Source organism: Tribolium castaneum, chromosome 6 (assembly GCF_031307605.1).
Source record: "Tribolium castaneum strain GA2 chromosome 6, icTriCast1.1, whole genome shotgun sequence".
NCBI lineage: Eukaryota > Metazoa > Arthropoda > Insecta > Coleoptera > Tenebrionidae > Tribolium > Tribolium castaneum.
In genome coordinates, this window is record NC_087399.1 from 2,132,266 (window position 1) to 2,149,700 (window position 17,435).

At 30.7% G+C, this 17,435-nt stretch overlaps 2 protein-coding genes across 6 annotated transcripts in view; one reads left to right on the forward strand and one right to left on the reverse strand.

Moving 5' to 3' along the window:
* Positions 1-17,435, reverse strand: part of LOC659938 (neo-calmodulin) — a 41,644-nt gene that overhangs the window by 11,697 nt on the left and 12,512 nt on the right. For 2 of the 5 annotated variants that reach the window (XM_015982934.2, XM_064357381.1), the window contains exons 2-3: positions 13,918-14,053; positions 10,170-10,211 (exon numbers count right to left, since the gene is read on the reverse strand). The exons of 1 other annotated variant lie outside the window; for it this stretch is intronic. In XM_015982934.2, coding sequence (XP_015838420.1) covers positions 10,170-10,211; positions 13,918-14,004 — 129 coding nt within the window. In that variant the 5' untranslated portion in view covers positions 14,005-14,053. The remainder of the gene's footprint in view (positions 1-10,169; positions 10,212-13,917; positions 14,054-17,435) is intronic. 2 more of the 5 variants (XM_008199018.3, XM_008199017.3) reach the window with 2 other exon arrangements.
* LOC659805 (troponin C) lies at positions 1,923-9,909 on the forward strand. The gene is made up of 6 exons (XM_008199016.3): positions 1,923-2,077; positions 2,233-2,263; positions 6,531-6,674; positions 9,465-9,584; positions 9,632-9,763; positions 9,812-9,909. Exons 1-6 carry the CDS (start codon positions 2,075-2,077, stop codon positions 9,838-9,840), a joined length of 459 nt encoding a protein of 152 aa, XP_008197238.1. The 5' UTR covers positions 1,923-2,074; the 3' UTR covers positions 9,841-9,909.

The window sequence follows — 17,435 nt, forward strand, 5'->3', positions numbered from 1 at the left end:
TAACAATCCTTTAATTAAAGACACTCACTCGCTATTGCTCGTTCGTGCTTCAAAAGGTACCGGTTATATTTATTGCTTAACGGTTATTACCTCAGACACGTAATTATTTTATAAAAATTGACTAAAATAAGCGGAGAAATCGCCAAAAAGTTTATTTAATAATTTCACAGGTATATTAAAGGCACTCACTCGCAGTGCTCTAAACAGTATTGATTGTTTTAACTGCCTAACGATACAGATACGTAATTAATTCACTAAAATGGAAAAATAAACTATTTTTTTTTTTCAAAAAAAAAATGGAGAGAGAATAACCGAATTAGTTCGAACTTGATGTTATCTTATCTTTTATAAATTTTTTATTTATTTTGCAATAAGCTGTCAGAAGACACGGAAAAATCACAAAATAAATGGAAGCTCATGTTAAATTTCTCAAGATTTAGTTGTCAAAATAGGCCAAAAAATTACAGAATTTGGTCAAAAATCAGATAAAATTTTAAGATTAAGATGATCTTTTTAAAACAATTTGAAAAATTATCCATAAGTAAATAAAAAGTTGGGTAATTTTTGCCTTTTTGGAGTGTTTAGAATGTTTTTTTAGCTGGAAACAAAAATATTTGCAAAATTTTAACAAATCAAAGCAGAAAATCAACAAAATTAAGACAAAATACCTGTTTCTTTCGAAGAATTTTGGAAAAACTGGCTGAAAAATTACCAAAACTCCATTGAAATCGACATTAATTTTATGCTATTTTAATAAATTTAATTCTTTTTTGAACCTGAAAATCATTTAATTTGTAAAGTTTTTGCAAAACGTTTCAAAATCACAAAAATAAAAAAATAAACTCATGTTTTGAACTTTGAAGAATAAGCTGAACAATGCCAAAATGTGTTCGAAAAAGTTATTGTTTTTACTTTTTTCAAGGCAAAAACGTAATTATTTTCCAAAAACTGCAAAAAATAAGTGAAATAATTGTCAAGAAAATAATTTAGCAGTCCCTTTAATAAAGATACCCACTCGCTATCGCTCGTTCGTGCTCTAAAATGTACCGATTATATTAACTGCTCAATGATTATTAATGTAGATACGTAATTATTTTGCAAAAGTTGTCAAAATGAAGTCAAGAAATTGCCGAAAAGTTTATTTAATAACTCCCTATATCAAAAGCACTCACTCGCTATCGCTTGCTCGTGCTTTAAAATTAAATTATTTTAATGCAGATACGTAATTATTTCGCAAAAATTGAAAAAAAAGGGCAAAAAATCGCTAAAAATATAATTTAACAATCTTTTAATTAAAGACACTTACTCGCTATTGCTCGTTCGTGCTTCAAAAGGTACCGGTTATATTTATTGCTTAACGGTTATCACCTCAGACACGTAATTATTTTATAAAAATTGACAAAAATAAGCGGAGAAATCGCCAAAAAGTTTATTTAATAATTTCACAGGTATATTAAAGGCACTCACTCGCAGTGCTCTAAACAGTATTGAGTGTTTTAACTGCTTAACGATACAGATACGTAATTAATTCACTAAAATGGAAAAATAAACCAAAAAATCGTCAATAAAATTATTTAATAATCTTTCTATATCAAAGGCACTCACTCGCTATTGCTTGTTCGTGCTTTAAAATTAAATATTTTAATGCAGATACGTAATTATTTCACAAAAATTTGTCAACAATAAGCCAAGAAATCGTCGTACATTTACAATAACCGTTTTGTGAGTTTTGGGTGGTTTTTGGCGCTTTTTGTGTCTATTGTGTGCATTTTTGAAATAGCCCTCACGCTTGTTAGCTGTTCGCGCTCCAGTTGAGCGCATTGCTGCCAACCTTGCGATCGGAAAGTCGAAAAGAATCGCCAAATTCTCCGACGACATCACAACACCTATAATTTCAAGTATAGTCGATTGCGAGTGTCGTCGCTAAATATAAAACCCCGCCTCTACCACATGAGAGTTTCTTATGCGGGTGTGCAAGCCGAAAGCCCCCCCGGATTTATAAAGAGTGAAATCGGTCCGAAAGCAGGACCAGTCTTTGTGCTTTGCGTGATGCTGATGGTGCTATTGTCGAATTATGGTTAGTTACTGCTTTCATTTATCTCCGGACTAATCCGGGCCTTTGCCTCACTTCCGGCGCAGCGAAACTGTAACAAAAATTTTGAAAAAAAAATTATGTTACGTCCGGTATGTTTATTACTCCTTCCAGTGTTTTAATTTGGAATTGTGTTTCAGGCCGACGGTTTGGATAAGGAAAAAGTGAAGCGTGAGTAAAATTTGCCTAAAAATAGTTTCAAGAGTGATAAACAAAAGCGCGTGGGTGTGTGATTACAAATCGAGAGAATTATTAATTCGCAACTATTTGTGGAAGCAAAAATGAGTGCACTAGGTCGAGACATTGACTAATCGGCACGTACAACGTGAACAATTCATAAAATTTCCGACTACTTAAATTGCTCGTATTTTTCAATGGAATTAACTCGCTTGTTTATAACGTGGTCATTTGTTTAGCCGTTAAATTCGCTCAATCGGAACATTTTACGTAGTTTCGAATTGATAATAAAAGGGAAATGGTCGTAAAACAAGTTCGGGGCCAAAGTAATGCGACTCGTGTTGCGATTTTTTCGATGCTCACTGTACTCTTATGGCATGATTTTTTTAATCGTAAAAGTACAGTAGTTCAATACTTTGTCTTAATAGAGCAAATTGGTGGATGCACTCATTATTTGTTTCAAATATAAACAATAATAGTAATAACAAAAATAAATAAAATAATAATACATAAAGGTATAAAAAAAATTAAAAATGCATGACAATAATAAAAATATACCCAACAAGTGTAACGAGTTAAAAAGCTGAATAAGTAGATATTTATTACAAGCAAATTAATAAGAAATAAAAAAAAATAAAAATGAAAAAAATTATTATTTCTTCTAATAAAACATACAACAAAAGTGAACTTAGCAGCGTAATTTGGACATTAAAGACAATATTTGTAAAACAACTTTGGGTACACTTCCGGACAAAAATAATGCGACTCCTGTTTCAATTTTTTTCTGACGTTTACTGTACCTTACAGGACAGAAAAATTATGAGCTGTCAACATTATTTCCTTACGTTGACATGATTGTTCTTTATTTAATTTAATAAAGAATTTTAAAATTGTAATAGCAAAATTATAGTTCAAAAACAAAAAAAGCCAAAATATTAAAAAAAAATTGTTTTTTTCTGTCAATTTTGTTTCCTTGTTGACATTATATTTTTATTTTATTTGAAAAAGGGACCCAGAATAGTAAGAAAACAATAATTCTAAACAAAAAAAAACAAAAATATTCAAAGAATTTTGTTTAAATAAATAAAGAGAACAAAAGATCAAAACAAAAAAAGGCAAAAATATTTAGAAAAAAGCCCTAATTTTGTGTATTTACGTTGGCTGCACTGATTATTTGTTCAAAACTAAAAATTGCTACGTGATTTGGACTGAAATAATAATCATAAATATTAATTATTTAAAATAAATCGATTTTGAATTAATCACTTTGCTGATTGGCTCATTATAAATTTAATTAATCTTATCATTGTTTCGATTTTTCTCTGACGTTCACTGTACATAATTTAAATACTTAAATACCTTTCAATTAATGAGTTTCTATAAATTTATCGAAAGTAGGAAGAAACTAATGCACAAAATACCTTTGTTGTGTCACTTTTTTAAAATTTTTAATGCTACATTTTCTGACTTTATAATGATATTTCTGACGTCGATTTTAATTTTTTTTAATGATTATTGATCTTTTTCATTAGTTTCTTAGATTGTCCATATTTTGATCTTTCCGATAAATACAGTAACAAATTCAAAAAAAGATTATAAAATCGAATAAAAATAAAAAAATTATGACATATAAAATAAATCAAGAACAAAATAATAAAGCCTACTATTTTAAATTGTCAATTTTTATATTTTGTATACTTTATACTTCATTAAACTTTTATACTTTACTCAATTTATTTTTAATTTTTAAATTTATTTGTTATTTTTTATTTCCAAAAAGATAATAAAGATGTGTACTATCTAAAACAGTAAACAAAAATCTAGATAGTCATTAAAAATTTTTTTTTAAATTAATACCAAGATATAAATTTTGTACGTTATTTTTGGTTTTGTCGTGTTTCTTTAACAAAGTTTAAAAAAACTGATATTACAAATAATATTTCACATTTTTTCATTTCTGGTTAAGTCTAAACAATCGATTTATATGTTTTATTACAAATAAGTACAAAAATTCAAGCCACCGCTTTTTCGTAAATAGTAATAATAATTTTAAAGTTAGCATTTTTTAGTTTATTTCATTTTTATATGCAAATATTTTTTCTTCTTTTTTTTTTGAAGAATCCTTTCTTGTTTCTTGTTTCTTGAGAGACTGGCAATAATTTTGCTTTTTTAGTTTTTTGTTGCTATTTTTATATTTATATTTTTATATTTTCTATTATTTTCTTCTTTGAAGTTGAGTAGCTTGAAGCTTGTTCATCTGTGTATTACTGTTTAATTTTTTTCAATAAAGGCTCATTATTATTATAGTATAAAAATTAACTAAATGAAGAAATATTTTCGTTGTCATTTACTTTATGTGGACTTAGTTAATTAAAATAAAAGATTAATTGGTTACTGATTATCACTAACTGAAAAATTATTTGTTAATGAGCTTTTAGATTAACCCATTTATTTGTTCGTAAATGATTAACCACTAAACTTTGTAATTAGTAAATAATTACGATTATTTCTTTGCGCTTTTCGTCAATGTGTCTTTGCTTGCGTGGAAACCGCGCAAGAATGCGTTATTCCAGCGCTCCAAATTAGATCGAAAATTGCTATAAATGACCAAAAAACACTACTTAATTTTTGTTTCTTTTGAGTGGTAAAATCACCAAAATAGCTTAAAAATTTTGTTATTTTTGGCTTTTTCAAGAGTTTAAGCACATTATTAAAGTAAAAACAAAACTTATTATTCATTAGTTTAGATAAAATTGGCTGGAAAATCTCGGAAAACGTTTGATTTTTTTTATGTCAAGGTTATGTCAAAGTTTTGGTTATTGTTTTACTCGATTTAGTTTGTTTTTGAACAAAATTTCTCCAAAAATACACCAAAAAAGTCGAACTGAACCTTCTTTTTTGTTTTCAAAAAAATATTTTTCAAAATTTGTAAAAATGTGAAAAACAAACCAAAATTTTACCAGATTAGACCGAAAATTGTGTGAATTCTAGTTTTCTAAATTGATTAAACACCTTTTTAAGATAAAAACTGTGTTCTTTAGAAAAAAAACTATTTTTTATTAGAATTAGATCGAACCTGATGTCTTATCTTTTATAGTTTTTTTTATTTATTTGGCAATAAGTTGTCAAAAGACACGAAAAAATCACAAAATAAATGGGAGCTCATGTTAAGTTTTTCAAGATTTAGCTGTCAAAATAGACCAAAAAAATTACAGAATTTGGTCAAAAATCAAATAAAATTTTAAGATAAGATGATGTATTTAAAACAATTTGAAAAATTATCCATAAGTAAATAAAAAGTTGGGTAATTTTTGCCTTTTTGGAGTGTTTAGAATGTTTTTTAGCTGGAAACAAAAATATTTGCAAAATTTTAACAAATCAAAGCAGAAAATCAACAAAATTAAGACAAAATACCTTTTTCTTTCGAAGAATTTTGGAAAAACTGGCTGAAAAATTACCAAAATTCTATTGAAATCGATATTAATTTTATGCTATTTTAATTAATTTAGTTCTTTTTTGAACCTGAAAATCATTTAAAGCAGAAAATCAAAAAAATTAAGACAAAATATCTTTTTCTTTAACTGGTTACCGATTATCACTAACTAAAAAATTATTTGTTAATGAGCTTTTAGATTAACCCATTTATTTGTTCGTAAATGATTAACCACTAAACTTTGTAATTAGTAAATAATTACGATTATTTCTTTGCGCTTTTCGTCAATGTGTCTTTGCTTGTGTGGAAACCGCGCAAGAATGCGTTATTCCAGCGCTCCAAACTAATAAATCGCCGTTTATTTAATTTCTCCTCGTTCCATTTTTAGCCGTCATTTTCAAGTTCATTCTCGTATTTTTGGCTCAGCGACTGATTTAAACCCCATTGTCCGTCGTGCGCTTTCATCTTTCACCGATCATTTTCAAAAAGCATAATCCAAACAAACGCGTTTCAGCTTTAATATCGCATGATCAAAAAGATTTGGCGAGTAAATAGATCGTTTTTTAAGCGAATTGTCTCTTTGCTTGGCACACGAATCGCGATGACACTTCATAAATAAATCCGAGTCAATTAGAAATGAGTTCTTTTGCTGGAAAAATAATGATGTGGGTGGAGGCGAAACTTTTTCCCTCCACGTGTTTTAGACAGGACCGGGCTAATAAATGCCCCGGTTTAATCTCCCCCATTGTAGCGAGTTGCTTTGTTTCGTGTGCGTTTTAATCACACTGTCCAACATTGGAAAAAGCGTGTTTTCATTTTTTGTTTCAGTGCTGAAGAGGGCCTTCTCCATGTTCGATTCGTCGAAGACGGGCAGCATCGAGAAGGAGAAAGTTCGCACGATTTTAACCACTTTGGGACAGACTTATGATGAGAAACAACTAGATACACTTCTGGATGGAGAGGATCCAGAAGGTGGTTGAATTTTTTTTTTTAATTTTTTTTTGTAAGATTGATCGACTCTTGTCAGCGCTAGTGCGAAAGTTTTGTCGAGAAACATTTTCAATCACACATTAAATATTTGATGATGGATGTTTACACGAGGTTTCGACAAGTCGGATCGATTCATTGAGCACGTGACTGTTATGCAACTGGGAGAGAACTAGTTATGATGAGTTTTTTCAAAAAGCAAACAAATCGATTAATTACATCAAGGTGTGAGGCGGAAAGTGATAATTGATCGTTCCGTTCAAAATTTACTTATCTACGCCAACTTTGCGTATTCAAAATTTTTTTTAAATTTGTCCAAAACTGATAAATATTTGGTTTGGTAAATGGGTGTTTTGAAATCTTTATTACCAGACTAGAAACTAGTCGTTTGTCGTTTTCGTGTTATTGTTCAATAGAGAAGGTCAAAATCTACCAAGCTGAAAAATTTCAGGCGATTTCAGGCATTTTTGTAGAAGTTATGCGGTCAAATGTGAAACAAGTGCCTGAATTCAGGAATTTTTGCCTGAAAATGTTTTTTTAAACTTTATTTCTATATTTTTGAAAGCTACAAGATTAGCAAGGTATGAATAATGTTGAGAAGCTTTAGAATAAATCCAAATCACAGTTTTTAATCCACTTTTGACACTATGACAAATTTTCAGAACAAATTTTTGGTCATGTAATTTTATACAAAAAATTGATTGAGGAGTTTTTGGAGGCGGAATTTTTTTACATCAGGGTTTTAGTGTGTGCTAATTACGAATTTGAGGTCGTTATTATGTTATGATTATGTTGTAATGAATTCCTGAAATATTTATAATGCAATATCGACAAAAAATGTAGGCTTCACTTCTGACGTTTCTGACACCAGAACTAGAAGACGTATCTTGTTTTTCTGGTCATTTTTGGATAGAACAGCTCAAAATCTATAACAATAGAAAGTTTCAGTTGGTTTCAAGCATTTTTGTAGGAGTTATGCAGTTAAGTGTGAAATCAAAGCCTCAATCAAATTATTCCAATTATTTTTTGGGCTCGCTATTTTTAAGTTATGGAAGTTACTGGCTTATAAAATGTTAGGAGGCTCTAAAAAAATTCAAAATACCTGTTTTTATATTTTTGGCACTTAGACGAAGGATCAAATTAAGAAAAAAATACATGAAAACTTTTGTCACAAAAAATCTGAAAAATTGATTAAGGGTTTTGAAAAGTTGAATTTTTTTATCAGAATCGGAAGACATATGTCATTTTCGTGCTTATTATTGGATAGAACAGCCCAAAATTAGTAGAAATGGAAAGTTTCAGGCGATTTCAGGCATTCATGTAGGAGTTATACGCTCAAATATAAAATAAAAGCCACATTTCAGTAATTTTTGCTGAAATTATTTTTTGAGCTCTATATTTTTATTTTTGGAAGCTACTGATTTACGCAAATTTTAAAATCATGCCAAGAAGCTAAAGAAGAATTAAAAAATGTACTACTTATTTAAATTTCTGGAACTTTGACTATTAATTAAATTTCTGAAAAAATTTTTGATGAAAAAATTTAAAATAAAAAATCTGAAAAATTGATTTAGTGATTTATTGGGCGTCTTTTTTATTTCAGGATTTTTGTGTGTGCTGATTACCTATTTATAAGGTCGCTATTATGTTATGGTTATGATATAATAATTTCCTGAAACGTTTATAGTGCAATGTTGACAAAAAATGTTGGCTTTACTTTTGAGGTTTGTGACACTAGAACCAGGAGACGTATGTCGTTTCTGTGCCCATCATTGGATAGAACAGCACAAAATCTATAATCCTGGAAAATTTCAGGCAATTCTAAACATTTTTGTAAATGTTATGCCCAATATTTTGCTCGAAAATAATGTTTTGAGCTTTTTTTCCTTTTAAAAGCACCTGGTTTACACAAAGTTCCGAATAGTGTTGAAAAGTTTCAGAAAATATTCAAAATGCCTGTTTTGAATTATTTTTGCCATTTTACAAACAGTAAAATTTCCTGATTAAATTTTTTTTTACTACAAAATCAGAAAAATTTTATCAAAGCTCTTTTGGTGGCTACAATTTTTATTCCATTGTTTTTGTTTAATTTAAAATCACTTTTATGTTATAATTTATTGGTTTTTTGAAACTTTTATTACATACTTACTTTAATGTCGACAAAAAAAGTAGGCTCCAAATTATTTTCGTAATTATTTTGGATAGAACATCTTAAAATTTATAAAAGTGGAAACTTTTAAGCAAACTTAAAAATTTCCGTGAAAGTTATGAGGTTACATTACGTACAATAAGAGCATGAAATTTAAAATTTTAATGTATTCAGAAGCTTCCGAATGTTTGAGATGCGTATTTTTGAAAAAATAAAAATTTCTTGGTCTCCACGTATATTAGGAAAAAATGTCCGCTTTGAAATAATGGTTCCCGAAATAAAAAACCGCACTTGTCACGGTGCCAAGTCGTTTTTATGACCAAAAATTCCCGAAATTTTTTCCCAAACATTCACTTCCTGTTGTTGACAAAAAGCAGGTCAGGCCTCGCCCGGAAATCGGCAACAATTCGCGCTTTGAAGTCTTATTTATTCCTTTCTAAACGTCGTCTGCGACAAGCAATAAAAGCACAATTTCAACTCAACTCAACGAAATCGTTCCCCAGGACCGTATTTTGACAAATTTAGAACACGCATCGCCGCCAACTAAACCACATAAATAATAAACGCGCCCACGTGTCATCACTTCGATCAACAAAAACGAAAAATATTATAAATCTCGATTCCAGGGACGGGCTATTTAAATTTCGACTCATTTTGCAAAGTCGCCGCCAACTTCCTCGATAATGAGGACGACGAAGTCCTTCAGAAGGAATTAAAGGAGGCGTTCCGGCTGTACGACAAACAAGGTGAGTCGCAGGTGGCGCGAAGCGCTCTTGATTTTTCCCATCGACAGGAAACGGATACATCCCGACTTCGAGCCTGCGGGAAATCTTGGTGGCCTTGGATGACCAGCTCACCAACGATCAATTAAACGAAATGATCGCGGAAATTGACACGGATTCCTCCGGAACGGTCGACTTCGAAGGTAAGATCAAGTCGCCACGGCGTGTGACACTACCATTTGTTTTTGCAGAATTTATAGAAATGATGACAGGTGATTAAGGGGTGTACAAATGAGGTGTTTTATACTGTTAAGTGCGTTGGTTCCTAATAAAACTGTAAATATTTGAAGTGTTGTTTCAATTATAATACCCGTCACGGCCAACTGTGTGAAACTTTGAATTAAGTACAAACTAAGCCTTGTAGTCCCAAACAATGAACTGCTTACTACGAACTAACCTAAAACACATGCAAACAATGCCGAGCCCTGAAATCTACGCTCATTATGTAACTATGTAAGCGTTCATGTTTTGTAGCATTAATCGACTTTTCAATTGTCTTGGCGTCCAAGATGCACAAGCACTCTAGATTCTATCACTACCTAACTTTACCTGACTTAGACTTCTATAGCTACTGGCGCTTCCGCTGCGCGCCTGTGAACAAGAACAAATTAACAAAGTGGAAATTTAAATTCGGCGAAATTATTTATAAAGCGCCCATTTGGCTTTTTCCAACAACCAAGGTCACATAATATCGGACATTTTTACTGCGTCTTTGCATAAAGTTACACGCAAGTGAATGTAAAATATGGTGGAGGCGCCGGGTGAGCGATATTTACAACCGGGCATGCAATTATTTGATTAAAGCATAAATACGTAATTTCTGTGAAAAATAACACCGATTTGAGAAAATGCTTTGAGAAGGTTCCGTGCGTTGAATTAAACCTTGATCAAAGTGGGCTGTAAACGGAAATATTTCGCTCGAATGTTTTTCTCGGTTTTTAGGTAAAACAGTACAAAAGGTATCCAGTTTATGTTTTACTTCATTAGGAAAAATCATGCAAAGTGTCGGTTTTATTTGAAAAAAGGACAAGAATAAATTGAAGTGCTTCTCTCGTCTTAAAAAAATAGTTACCTTAGTCTTAAGGCAACAGTTTAAATGAAATTAAAACAAAGTTTTTAATGTTTTTGGATCAGAATAAAAACATAACAATTTTAGATCTAGTCCGGTTTTAGGTCACAAATTAACACAGAATTTTGCTGTTTATTTTTTTTACAATTATTATTAAAATAATTCTGATTATTGGTTTTTAAGATACAGTAAAACCTCGATAAATCGAATCCCTATATCCTGAAATTTTGTTAGTCAAAGTGATCTGCTGATTCCAAGCATTTTTTAAGTTGAATTTTTTTGGAATTTTTGCAATTTTATGGAAAAAATTTTTTGGAAAATTTTCAAAACTAACTCTAAAAATGCACAAATAATTCAAAACCTGTGACAACTTTTTTGAAAAAAAAATTAAAAAATTGTATCAGACAGTTTTCCGTAATAAATGTTTTTTTCATAGCGTGAAGACAAATGAATAAATTCTATCAACTAAAAACTGCATTTTTATTTTTTTTGACACTTTTTTGAATTTTTTTGTTGCTAACATTTTAAGTCTTATCTGAATCCTAGATTATAAACACTATTTTAAAACACGTTTCCGCTAACAACGTGTGTTTACAGTTTTAAAACACGCTTCCGCAACGTGTGTTCACTATTTTAAAACACGTTTCCCATAGCAACGTGTTTTAAATTAATGTTTTCATTATTTTAAAACACGCTTTTTATATAAAAATGTTACAACAACAAAAAATTAGTTAAAGTTCTCGGGTGTCTAGGTAAGCAACTCGCATACGCTCGTTGCATAACGACAGCCCTCAAACTTTAAACTTGTATTTTCGCACTCGGATTATTAATAAGTATGTGTAAAATTCGTTCTCTAGAAATAAATGCGAATGAACGCTTCAATAATAATTTTTGCGCCGTTTCGGCGGCCACTAATGTAATTGCAAAACTCGTAACAAGCACTTAACAAGTTTGCAGCAAATTGTAAAAATTCAAATAAGTTCGGCGAAGTTTGGCTTTGCTCCAAATATGACAAGATTACCGACTTATCATCGTTCTTCGAAATCCGCATTCGAACAAAACAGAAAAATTGATATATGGTCTTTTCTTTGGGTGAAAAAATACGATGCATGCGTCACACGTGCCTCGAGTGCAGATGCTTTATTACCAAACGGAAATTAACGATCGATTTTTGGTGGGTTGGGTGATCTCGACACCTCACTAACCTACTTCCACACTCGTGCCAAGATGGAATAAAACGCCCGATGTAAAGGGAAAACAGAGGAAAAGAGCCTTATCTGCTGGGTTGCGACTCGAGGAAATTTCATATTTTATTTTATTGTGCGGAGATAGAGTCCAGATACATTATAGGGATTGGAAAAGTTGGAGAGATCGGAGCGGCTTATCAAAGTTGATAAAAGCAATTATTTCGCCAAGAGATGAAAGAGACTTGTTCCAGGATTGAAAACCCGTTCTTACTGAACAACTAATTAAGGGTCTTAGACAATATTAACCAAACCGTTGGTTTGTTAATTTTTACATTTTGGCTCAAAAAACGTGAATAAATTATAGTAGTTCGATTTTTTTTGACAGTTTTTTGTATTCCAACTCAAACATTGCGCAAAAATTGTTTCGCAAAATTCTTTCCCAAAACTCAAAATTGTATCAAATTAGGTCAAAAATCTTTATACCTTTTTAGTTACTATCTTCGACATATTAAATTTACGAGTTATGTTTATATTTGGACAATTTAATGATCTTTGAGAAGCAAAAACAAAAAATTGGGTGTTTTTCGAATTATTCAACTTTTAACAAAGTTCTTTTGTTTTATATTCTCAGGCTTCTAGTCTTTCAATCACAGATTTTAAATTTATTTTCAGTATTTCAGCTTTCTAGTTTCTTTTCCTATGTTTAATATTAATTTCCAAAATTTTTCATTTTTTTGTTATTTCACCGTCATACAGGGTGTCCTCAGGGGTGCGTAATCGCTCTATAACTTTTTTGTTACTGAAAATATTGCTATGCCGTTTTCATTATCCGATAGATCGACTTAATGTCCACAAATTATTTTTTTTATTATACACAGGGTGTTGTATACAGGGAGATGAACCAAAGTTATAGTTTCTTATATCGAACACTCTATATATTTTTAAGCAAAAAAATAATGTAACTTTATACAAACTATTATGGGTCTATCTGTTTTCGTTTCGGAATTGTTCAACTTTTTGTTATAAAAAAAGTTTTTCAAAAATTACTGCGAAGTCGCCTATAAATATTTTTCGATAAATTTGCAACAAAAAAAAGTTACATTAGTACATATCAAAAAATAAATTACCATTTGACTTTTCAGATTCTAGGATAACAAATTTTCTTGTAGGTAATAAAATATTTTTTTTGAAAATTCTTGAAAAATATTTAAATTTTTCTATGCAAATTTTATACCATTACAAAGCTTATGCAAAATGCTATCGATACCTGTAAAAATACATGGTGTTCGGTTTGAAAAAAAATTGTTATTCAACTTTTTGCGTTTTGGCACACCCTGTACATTATGTGCGTGTTTCAAGTAAAAGTCGACTATTTACTAAAACAAGGTATTCTGAGCTTTTCTGTTGCAAATTTACCGGAAAGTATTCATAGGCGACTTTGCAATAATTTTTCAAAAATTATTTTTTTTTATAACCAAAAATTGAATAATTTCGAAACGAAAAAAAAAATAAATCTATAATATCTTATACAAGGTTACACTATTTTTTGTGTAGAATCTAATTATGCAAATATATATAGGCTGTTCCAGTTAAAAGAATATAACTTTGGTTCACCACCCTGTATAGAACATCCTGTATATATTAAAAATCTTTATAATTTGTGTACTTTAAGTCAATCTATCGTCTAATTAAAACGGCATAGCAATATTTTAAATACCAAAAAAGTTATAGACCGATTACACATCTCTGTTGGTCACCCTGTATAATTTCAGTTTTCCAATTTTTTTAAGTTTTTTTTGCGGTTCTATTTTTTTGATTTGTAATTTTTTCAGTCAGAATATTAATCATTTAATTTTTTTTATACCTGTTTTTATATTTTTACCTTTACAATTTCTTAGTATTTTGTTTTTTATTTAGAATCTCTCATTTTTAATTTCTGTTTTTTTTAAATCTCTAAAAGTCCGGTCTCTATTAATTTCTCAATGTTTTACGCTCGGGGATCGAATTTTCTGAGAAGAAAGAAAAACAACACACACTTTACCTTGCTCTTATTCCGCGGAGCGAAATCCTCTTTTGATGTTTTCCTCCTCTTGTCTTTGAGAATCATCCTAGCGGCCGCAAACGCCATTTCGGCTCGTTTCTGGCACTTCTTACCCAATTATTGCGTAATTACATCGCTAAAGAGGCGCAAAATTTAATTATTTCGCTTGAGGGAAGCTTTATAGGTCAAGTGTTATCGCATAAATTATCGAAAAAAAAATAAAAGAAACGCATTTTTTCTTTGTACACAGTCTTGGCTCGCGCGCTGAATTATTAAATCATATTTCTATTGTTGGGTGCTTGATAATGTTGCTATTTATAGAAATGAATTTGAGATTTTTGCGCTTCAGTGTAATGAATGATCCATCGATAAAATCCGAGTTTAATGGAATTAAAAGGTTTGCGTTTCCCCAAATAAACTGGAAATTTTAATTAGTAAAGCGCTCCATTTCCGCTGAAACAGTTTCTTTTGCAAGTCGACCACATTGAAACTGATCCGAAACTCGATTCAACAAAGACCAACACGAATTCGAGGGATGAAGACAGTCTGTGTCGTAGCAAAGCGTGAATATCGATTAGACTACCTCCTTGCAACCTCTTCCTGTTATTGCAAAACAATCCCCGAGCTTTTGCGGGGCGATAAGTGCTTTTACATGGCTTCATTATCATTTATCGGGGATGGAAACGAAGGGAGACAAGCGCCTAATTAATTTTTCGCCAAGCCTCTAAAATACATACAACAAGGTGGGGGACAATAATGAAGCGAAGGGTTTTGGCCAACGTGGTGCACTTCGATTTGGTGCTTTGGTGTTTTTTTGACTGCAGGGCAATGAAACGCCAAAAAACAACTTCGGAAAAAAATAATTTTCTTTTTTACCTTTTATGAGGAACCTTGTTTTGTTTTTCACCCAGAAAATTTATAACTCAAAAACTAAATGTGTTGAATTCTGCTTAAAATTTTAATTGTCAAAAATGAAAAAAAAATTTGTAATACTCTCTTTAGCGCGGCTTTATGGCATTTTCTATGCATTTACAACCCAAAAAAGTATATATGTTAAATTTTTTGGGGATTGATTTTTTTAATTTTTGTCGCGATTTTCTTCTCCGACTAATAGTTTTCGAGAAAATTGCAAATCAAAGCAAAATTAGGTAAAACTTCAAAAATTCATAACTAAAAAACTAAAAGTTGTAGAGCAATGCGGTTTGTTCCACTGAATTCAGCGGTTCATGTTCTGTATTATACTTTTCACGAAATTTAAAATTTTGATTTTTTTGCTCAAATTTCTTGAGTAATATACTTACCTTCAAAAAGGTGAAAAAAAAATTTTTTTTAAACTAACTCCTGCAAATTTTTATGGTCTTCTACATGTCTTAACAACTCACTAAAGTTGTTAAAAGTCCACAAAAAGTCCAGATGTTCGATTTTTTGAAGTTTGATTTATTCAATTTTCGTCGCAGTTTTTGTCGGTTTTGGGTACCCGGAACATTTCTCGAGCAAAAGCTCCGGAACTATTAGAGATAATCCCATGAAGTATATTATCTTTGGAAAGCTCTTTTAATTATCTATTTTTTTCAAAAAAGATTATTGTTCTCCGACTACTAGTTTTCGAGCAAATTGCTGCTAAATGTAAAAATTGGTAAAATTTTAAAAAATTCATAACTAAAAAACTATTGGGAATTTAGCAATTTTCTCGACGCCAGTCGATTCCCCGGATCATTTTGCATAGGCGTACATTCCACTTTTTCAAATAGTTAAGCCGTAAGTGAAAAAATAAAAAAATTGAACAGTTTGTTTCGTTTGTAGCAAAAGAGGCATCTCATCCTTATCTTACTTAATTACACAAGCACGTATTTTTCGATTTGATCGTTATTTAAAAACACAAAACATCAAAACGGCTCGACAGATGTCCGTTTGAACAACATGCTCGTTTGTCCACGCAATAATGGCCTTTTGTTCTTAATGTTGGCAGCTTCCTATTGTGCGACCGACAAGCTCCCGGATATAGTCTATAGACAAAGAAGACTCGACTGTAAATAATTTTAAAAAGTGACCCTCGATCCGGTTCGGACACTTTGTTTGCTTCCTTCCGATACTACAACGTTTTTTCTTATCACTTGAAAACTTCAAAATGAGTTAGTTATTTGAAACGGGTCGGCGTTTGATAATTATTTGCGTTCGTTTCGGACTAGTTTCTGGGAACTCGAGTAGATGCGATAAATAACTCCCTAATCAGTTAATTCATCACAGTCGACAGTGAAGGGAGTGCGTGGTAGTTGACCGTTATTAACATTTAACAAAGGCACGCAAAAAATTCAATAATAACAGACTGGTCTGCAACCAATCCTCTCTTAAATTAATCTAATGTCTTAAAATATAATTTTTGTGTAAATTGCATCTTTACGTAAATAATATACAGGGTGTCCGTCTAAACCCCACATTAAAATTATTGGTAGTTCTAATAATGATAGTCATCTGTAAATTTGTATACAACCATAATTTTTTAGGTCCTGCTCAATGAAAATATTCCCAAGGTGGTAACACTTCCGGTTATACCGGAAGTTGCTATCAACTTTCTTATTTTAAATACTAAGCTATATTTTTAAATGCATTTTTGGATTACTTGAGTTATTTTAAGATAGTTTTTATAACCTTTCTCTGTATCTAAATTTAGCCGTTTACGAAATATTTAGGGTTTTTAATTTTTTTCGAACTTGCACCTTCCAGATTAAAAATCAATTACTCTGTCATTTTTGAAAATTTAGAATAATTTTTTAGCTCATTTGAAAGAGAAAGCCTAGATCTTTCCTTTGGTGTTTTCAAATTTATAAAAAAGAATAACAAACCCCAATTGTTTAGAGTTAAGTTTTCAGAACTTTTGAGCACCCATAACTCAATTTTTTCAAATGAAATGACACAAGTTTTATTTTATTAAATCGTAGAGAATTTAATTCTGCATCGATCTGTATTAGCATTCCCTATACTTAAGTTTAATAGTTTTCAAGTTACAATAACTTTTTGTTGAGATTGAGAAATTCACTAGCCATCATAGGCTGCCATGGAAACGAGAAAAAAAATGTGAGAAATTAAAGTTTTTCAAATGAATTTATTTTGTTTTCACAAATCGGACAACACGATTTTGAACAGAGTTTATCGTTTGTTTAATCAGAAATGTTTTTAAGGCAAACTATGTAAAAATAGCTGTGGCTAGTAAGAAATTTTCTACAATGTCAAAAAAACCAACATAACTTGAAAATTATCACAGATAGGTATAGGGAATGCTAACACAGATCGATGCAGAAAAAAATTCTCCTCAATCTAGTAAAATAAAAATTAAGACATCCCATTTGAAAAAATTAAGTTATGGGTCCTTGAAGTTGCCCAAACTTAACCTTAAAATTTTTGGGTTTGTTAACTATTTTTTTAATTTTGAACACACTGGAGAACAGATATAGGCTTCATCTTTTAATTCTCCAAATATGATTTCGAAATCTCTAAAACTAAGAGAGTTACCGATTTTT

Coding starts and splice junctions, on each gene's coding strand:
- LOC659805 (XM_008199016.3), top strand. Junction 2,264..6,530: donor GGATAAGGAAAAAGTGAAGC/GTGAGTAAAATT, acceptor TTTTTGTTTCAG/TGCTGAAGAGGGCCTTCTCC. Junction 9,764..9,811: donor CGGAACGGTCGACTTCGAAG/GTAAGATCAAGT, acceptor TTGTTTTTGCAG/AATTTATAGAAATGATGACA.